Genomic DNA, 7,409 nt, shown 5'->3' with positions numbered 1-7,409 from the left:
ATGGAGACTCCACCACCTCTCTGGGCAGCGTGTCCCAGTGCTCTGCCACCCTCAAAGTCAAGAAGTTCCTCCTCGTGTTTAGGGGAACTTCCTATGCTCAATTTATGCCCATTACCTCTTGTCCTGCCGCTGGGCACCACTGAAAAGAGCCTGGCCCCATCCTCCTGACACCCACCAAGTATTTATAAGTGTTGATAAGGTCCCCCATCAGCCGTCTTTTTTCCAGACTGAAAAGACCAAAATCCTTCAGCCTTTCTTCATAAGAGAGGTGTTCCAGTCCCCTCAGCATCTTGGTAGCCCTTTGCTGTCCCCTCTCCAGCAGTTCCCTGTCCTTCTTGAACCGGGGAGCCCAGAACTGGACACAGTGCTCCAGGTGCAGCCTCACCAAGGCAGAGTAGAGGGGGAGGATGACCTCCCTCCGCCTTCTGGCCACACTCCTCTTGATGCATCCCAGGGTGGCATTGGCCTTCTTGGCCACCAGGGCACATTGCTGGCTCATGGTCATCCTGTTGTCCACCAGGACTCCCAGGTCTCTTTCCACAGAGCTGCTCTCCAGCAGGTCAGCCCCCAACCTGTCCTGGTGCATGGGGTTATTCCTCCCCAGGTGCAGCACCCTACACTTGCCCTGGTTGAATTTCATAAGATTCCTCTTTGCCCAGATCTCCAGCCTGTCCAGGTCTCTTTGGATGGCGGCACAGCCTTCCAGTGTGTCAGCCACCCCCACCAGCTTTGTGTCATCGGCAAACTTGCTGAGGGTGCACTCTACCCCCTCATCCAGGTCATTGATGAAGATATTGAAGAGGACTGGGCCCAGTACTGACCCCTGGGGAACACCACTCCTCACTGACCTCCAACTAGATCCTGTGCCCCTAATCACGACTCTCTGAGCTCTGTCTTTCAACCAGTTCTCTATCCACCTTTCTGTCCATTCATCTAACCCACTCTTCTTAAGCTTCTCTAGGAGGATGCTGTGGGAAACCATGTCGAATGCCTTGCAGAAGTCAAGGTAGACCACATCTGCCGCCCTCCCCTCATCTATCCATCCAGTCATGCCATCATAGAGGGCTATCAGATTAGCCAGATATGATTTCCCCTTGGTGAATCCATGGTGAGTACTTCTGATAGCTGTCCTGGAGGTTTGGCAGCTCCGCCTGAAAACGGCTGCCAATCTTGAGGCACCTGAAATTGTAAGGAAGAGGAGGTGAGGAAGGCAAGTTGGGACCAGATACAGCATGATCAGGAGACACCTAGGAAGAAGAGAAATGTGAGGAGCTGCACTAAATAAGTTACGTCTTTTCCAGCAAAGCATGACTAGCTCTCCTCTAACAACTTCCACAGTCCCTTCCCAGCACCACCAGCATCACCGTGCTGCCCCAAGAGTTCTTTTGTGCCCCATTGGGCAAGAAAGTTTGTCCTTCTCTCAAAACCTGACCAAACTGGCGAGGTTCACTCCCAGAGCAGCAGCGAGCTGCAAGAGCTGCGCTACTAAGCAAAAAGTGCATCGGAACGTTGTGTAGAACATGGGAGGCCGGCAACGCTCTTTATGACATAAGCACAGACAGTGCTTCGCTGGGCATTTTGTTGCGTTTCTGGCCAAAACGGGGGTATCCTCTGGCCAAAAGAAACCCACTGTTGACCTCAGCAGAATTGGCCAAATGAGAGGGAGAAAGTCAATGCCAACTGCGAGGGGCCTGCACAGCCCAGTTGCTGCACCAGCCTCCCACTTACTCCCCATCTGTGGTTCCCTCGTCCCCATTTTTCCCAGAATTTGCTCTTATTCTGACTGCTAGGCCACAACTCATGGCTGAATGCAGATTTTAGTGCTATCCTTCATCAGACAAAACCCAAAGTCCCCGGCCGTTCTGCCTGAAAGATAGAAAAAAACTGCTCAAGATAAAAATCATTCTGCTGAGACTATCCTTTAGCCTTCCTTGCCATCCTCATTCTTGTACACTACTAACTATTCCCTTGGGATTTCCAGGCTCCCCAAAATCCCCTGGAGTTAGAGAATTTCTTCACGCATGAGAAATTCCCCATCCCAAGCGCTACCGGTCCCCTGGGCCCGACGCACGAGGCAGTAGCAACTCCTCAGGACAGGGCCCGACCTGTGGGGAAGCACAACATCAATGAACCCCAAACTTGGGAGATATTTAGTCCCCAAAGCAGCTGCAGCACATTGCTCAGTGAGGTGAGCTGCCATGACTGCCCTCAATGAAAATCTTTTGGGTGTGAGCTCCAGAGACCCATCTCTAACAGCGAGAAGTTCATTTGGGTGGACTCTTGGTCTCCCTTCCCTCCCACTGGCAACAAGACACCAATTATTTCCACTTGAGCGAGTGGTTCCCATTCTGCAGTTTTGGATTATTGCTGACCTGTGCATGAGCCCTGATACCCATCATCGAATTTAAAGTTAACCATGGCTCAGTAGGTAATCAAGCTTTACGTACTGTCTCTGTCACTAAGGATGGTTGTGGATAGTTGCTGAGTAGTTAAGGAGAGAATCAAGGGGAATTGTTCAAAGGAACATCTGCAGCCTCATTATTTGTTATACCTGGCACACTAACAACTTCAATGAACATCTAATCAAGATGTTTCTACAAACGATGCCAATTTGGCAGTGAAAAATAAAGTCCAGGTGTCCTTTGGGGATTCACAACCGCTGCAGAGCTGGAGGCGGATGGCCCTGCTGTCCCTGTCGCAGGAATCCAACTGACAGCAGTTACCAAGGCCCTTTGGGAAGACTGCACTGGGTGTCACCTTCTCTGAAGAGGACCTGCTGCTTCCTTCTGGCTGCCATTAGCAGCAGAGCCCTCTGGTTCTCCAGCCCACGCTTTGGCCCCTTGGACGCAGGAGGGACCGGCTTTCAGCTGCTGCTTTAACAGCTGCCTTCGCTGTGCTCCTTTTCTGTCTCTCTTCCTACCGCATCCGTCAGGATGGGCTTCTTCTCATTCCAGATGGAGCCCAAAGCCTCAGAGTACACTGCCACCCCTACTTACCCACCCTAGGATAAGTTAAAGAAATAACAGTTAGCAAATAGGAACTCTACCCATAGCGCGTATCTGGCCAGCCTATAAAGCTGTAACAGCTCATCCTAAAGCTCTGAAACTTTGATCGCACATCTACCTCCTGTATGATCTGTCCTGAAGGTCAAATCATCATTACCTTTGGAAGAGGATGGAAGGTGAGGAGAAGTGGGCAGTAAAATATGAATGGTTGGGAAAAAGCAGCCAAGCAAGTGGCAAAGGAAGGAGCCGAGTTGTCCCAAGGCCAGCTCAGCCCAAGGAGCTTTGGCTGGCGCGCTCTTGAGGATGCCAAGCCCTGGCCAGGTGAGCTCACAAGCAGTGGGTGGGTGCCGCATCACTGCCCCTTTGTGACAGGGGCCACCCCCAGACGCACGGGGACACACTGTGGCCCCTCAGCCACCACAGCTGGGGCACCTCCTGCAGCCACCAGCCGGCAGCTGTTGGGCTGCCCCAGGCACTGCTGGCCAAGGGCTGCTCATCTGCCCACAGAGCTCCCGCCTCTGCCTGGAGCCGCACCAGCCCCAGGCATAAAAACCTGCCCAGGGCTGTCAGCGAGCCCCTTCGCAGCTTTGGCTGGCACAGTCGGGGGGCTGAGGGCTTCTTTTCCACTCTTCCCAGGTACAGGACTGCGTCTGTGAGACTCCTGCAGCAAAGCACCTGGTGTCTGACAGGTTCATTTCCAATGAATTTAATCTACCCCCAAGATACAGCCACAGGCTGACTCTGAACTAGTGCTACCAAAGAACCACCTTGAGCAACTGCACTGGGTGCACTTTGGGTGGCTGCCAGGCCCCCACCCAGCTGCTCTCCCACCCTGCAGCTCCAAAAAACATTTGTGGGTGGCTTTTTAGCATCTGGTTTAACCCCACGACCTGCCTGGAGGGCAGTGAGTATTGCTTCTGCCCCAAGAAGGCAGCTGGTTGCTATTCCTGCCCACCTTGAGCTCGCCAGTTGGGCCCCTGCACCTCCTGCGTCCTCCAGTTTTCCCCACTCTTGCTCGGGGCACTGAGTTCCTCCTGCTCAGCTCAGGGCAGGGAGTTTTCCTCCTGCTCCACTTGGGGAGGCTTTCTTCTTTATATCCTTCCCTTGGGGCATCCAGTGTGGCCTCAGCCTTGCTTGGGTGGCTTCTTTTCATCGTGTCCCCCTCAGGACAGCTGGTTTTTCCCCTCTCTTGCCTGGGGAGGCTCCTTTTGCCCCTGCCCTACACCAGGTGCCTGGATTTACTCCTGCCCCGCTCAAGGGGGCTCTTTGTGCCTCTGCTGACATCGGGGTGACTCGCTTTGCTCCTGCCCCATTTGGGGCATTTAATTTTTTCCCTCTCCGGCTCAGGGCATCTCCTTCTGCCCCTGCCCCTGCCCCGCTCGCAGGGGCCATTAATGTCCCAGCCACAGCAGGACCACCGGGGCTCCAGCGCCATTTCATGAAGAAGCTCCAGCTTCATGATGAAGAGGGTGTTCCCAACCACAGTCACAGGGCAGGTCATGAGAGAGAGGAGGACGAGAATTTTTCTGAAGGTTGAGAACATCTCGTACTAAAGGCATTTGCTTCTCTGTTAGGTGCTTAAAAATATCGTGAAGGACGTTCAGAGAGGCGAAACATGGAGAGTGTGTGCCTCTCACTGCATTCCTACTCCCTAGACGTGCTCTGTGCTCTGTGAGAGGTGAGAAATGCCATCTTGTAGAGGGCAATGCCGCTCACGGCTGCAGAACCCTTTCGGACTGCACAGGGGAGATGCTCCACAGAGGTGCTTCTGTCACACCGTGTCATCAAAGGGACAGGCCATGAAGAGAGGGGAGGGTGAGGTAGCACACAGGTGTTCCTGGAGACACACCCAGCACTGTCAGGGCGCTGGCAGGGCTGTTCAGAGACAGGAGTCCTTCCCTGGCACGGGCAGAGGCCCTGCAGCAGACTCCATGGCCTCCTGTTGCCACTCCCAGAGGCCGTCAGCACCTCAGCCCCGCGCTGTGTCTCCCTGCTCGGCACCTCTCTGAGATGCCCCACGGCGTGAAGGAATGGACACAGGGACCTGGGGTCAAGGAAGCCCATCCCAGTGCTGCATTCAGGGGGTTTCCCAGGGGACGTTACTCTCCAAGCGAAGTGACTTCCAGACACTGTTTGTACCAAGGGACTTTATGGCATCACCAGGAATAGCTGATGAGTTTTGCGCTCACTCAGGTTAATCTCACAACATGCACTTTACGCTCATTGCTGTGGTTGTTACTAGCCAGGTGTGCTCCTAGCCGGGTGTGCGACCATTGCCCTGTGGCAGCTTCCCTGGGGTGTCCTGCACACACAGGACCTGACAAGAACCTGCTCTGCTGGTCCTTCATGCCTTTCCCAGGAGCCCTGGCTGAGCGAGGGAGCTGCTGCTTGTCCCCCCCTGCACACTTTACACAATTAAGTTCTACGCTGGTGGTGCCATTTGTGGGGAACTTTCCTGGGCATGTTCTTGACAGCAACATTGGGAGACGACCTTCCAAAGGTGTTTTTGCCTGAAGGCCTTCAGGCACTGCCTGAGGACATTCCCTGCTGTGATGGAGGTGCTGTTAGGGAGGCCAGCTCTGTCAGAGAACTGACCCGTCCCTGCCCCTGCCTGTGCTCACAGCGCTGCCACACCACAGCAGTAGGAGAGAGCTGCCAGAGCAATCAGGCCTTCCAACAGCGCAAGGGATCAGAATGGAGAATGTGGAAATGGGAAGAGAGCAGCTCTGAGAAGACCAAGGCTGGTTCTCCCTCCTCTTCTTCCCTCTCCTCTGTCCTGTTCTTTCCCCTCCACCTCTGCACACAGGCATGCCCTGCAGCTCCAGAGAGGCCTTCAAACGGAGGATCTGGAGCAAACAAGTCGCTGGAAGGTTTGTTCTTTCTTTTTTTAAAAACACAGAGAGCGCGGGGCCTCATTTACAGAGACTGTGGGACTCACAAAATTTGGAAAGATGCATAATTAGAAGCAGCACAAATGAGAATATTTCTTTGTAGACAACATTATACAAAGCAAACAAAAAAAAAAACCAAAGCATAACAAAACAACCAAAACCCAAACCAAAACCCAACGTTACAATGAGTTACATGATGAGAGATTTGCAGAAGATGACAGTTTATTGCTTCTGAAAATCATCTGGTCATCAGTTTCCACAGGGTCTCCTTGAGCTCCTGGTTCCTCATGCTGTAGATGAGGGGGTTCACTACTGGAGGCACCACTGAATACAGCACTGCCAGCACTAGATCTAGAATGGGGGAGGAGATGGAGGGGGGCTTCAGGTAGGCAAATGTGCCAGTGCTGACAAACAGGGAGACCACGGCCAGGTGAGGGAGGCACGTGGAAAAGGCTTTGTGCCATCCCTGCTCAGAGGGGATCCTCAGCACGGCCCTGAAGATCTGCACATAGGACAGCACGATGAAAAGAAGACAAAGAGAAGCAACCAAGGCACTAACCACAATAAGCCCAATTTCCCTGAGGGAGTCTGAGTCTGAGCAGGAGAGCTTGAGGATCTGGGGGATTTCACAGAAGAACTGGTCCAGGGCATTGCCCTGGCAGAGGGGTAGGGAAAATGTATTGGCCGTGTGCAGGAGAGCATAGAGAAACCCACTGCCCCAGGCAGCTGCTGCCATGTGGACACAAGCTCTGCTGCCCAGGAGGGTCCCGTAGTGCAGGGGTTTGCAGATGGCAACGTAGCGGTCATAGGCCATAATGGTGAGAAGACAGAACTCTGCTGTGACAAAGAAGATACAAAAGAAGAGCTGAGCAGCACATCCTGCATAGGAGATGTCCCTGGTGTCCCAGAGGGAATTGGCCATAGATTTGGGGACAGTGGTGGAGATGGAGCCCAGGTCAAGAACAGAGAGGTTGAGGAGGAAGAAGTACATGGGGGTGTGGAGGCGGTGGTCACAGGCGATGGCGGTGATGATGAGGCCGTTGGCCAGGAGGGCAGCCAGGTAGATGCCCAGGAAGAGCCCGAAGTGCAAGAGCTGCAGCTCCCGTGTGTCTGCGAATGCCAGGAGGAGGAACTGGGTGATGGAGCTGCTGTTGGACTTTTGTTCACTCTGAGCATGACAAGAAAGAGCAGTTGAGAAGATAAGGAAGGCTTCGTTGAGCCAATCCTCTTTCCCAAAAAATCCCTGCAAAATGACTTCTCTTCCTTTGGAATAATTTCATTCAGCTCCTTTTTGGAGATCAGGTTTGTGCTACTGAGGGCACTTTCTTTGCAGGGGCAGAAATCCTTCTCTTTCCCATTGCCTTTAGCCTGAACACTGCTGAGCCCTGAGGGACAAAAGGGCTCTCTGTGCCCTAGTGCAGAGTCAGGAGAGCTGCTCTGCTCACCAGTGACCTGCCGGGCACCACCCAGCTCTCCTGTGCTTGCACTGCTCTCCCTGTAAGAATGGTCTCCC

General features: G+C 53.5%; 1 protein-coding gene across 1 annotated transcript; it reads right to left on the bottom strand.

Annotated features, from left to right (window-relative positions):
* Window positions 1-6,134: 6,134 nt before the first annotated feature.
* Window positions 6,135-7,046, bottom strand: LOC134507641 (olfactory receptor 14C36-like). Its single transcript, XM_063318435.1, has one exon. It carries the CDS (start codon window positions 6,885-6,887, stop codon window positions 6,135-6,137), a length of 753 nt encoding a protein of 250 aa, XP_063174505.1. The 5' UTR covers window positions 6,888-7,046.
* Between the last annotated feature and the right edge of the window lie 363 nt (window positions 7,047-7,409).

This window comes from Chroicocephalus ridibundus, chromosome 25, assembly GCF_963924245.1.
Source record: "Chroicocephalus ridibundus chromosome 25, bChrRid1.1, whole genome shotgun sequence".
In the NCBI taxonomy this organism is placed as follows: Eukaryota; Metazoa; Chordata; class Aves; order Charadriiformes; family Laridae; genus Chroicocephalus; species Chroicocephalus ridibundus.
Note: the sequence above shows the minus strand (reverse complement) of the source record. Positions and strands in the feature narration are given on the sequence as shown.

Coding starts and splice junctions, on each gene's coding strand:
- LOC134507641 (XM_063318435.1), bottom strand. CDS start 6,887: ATGTACTTCTTCCTCCTCAACCTCTCTGTTCTTGACCTGGGCTCCATC.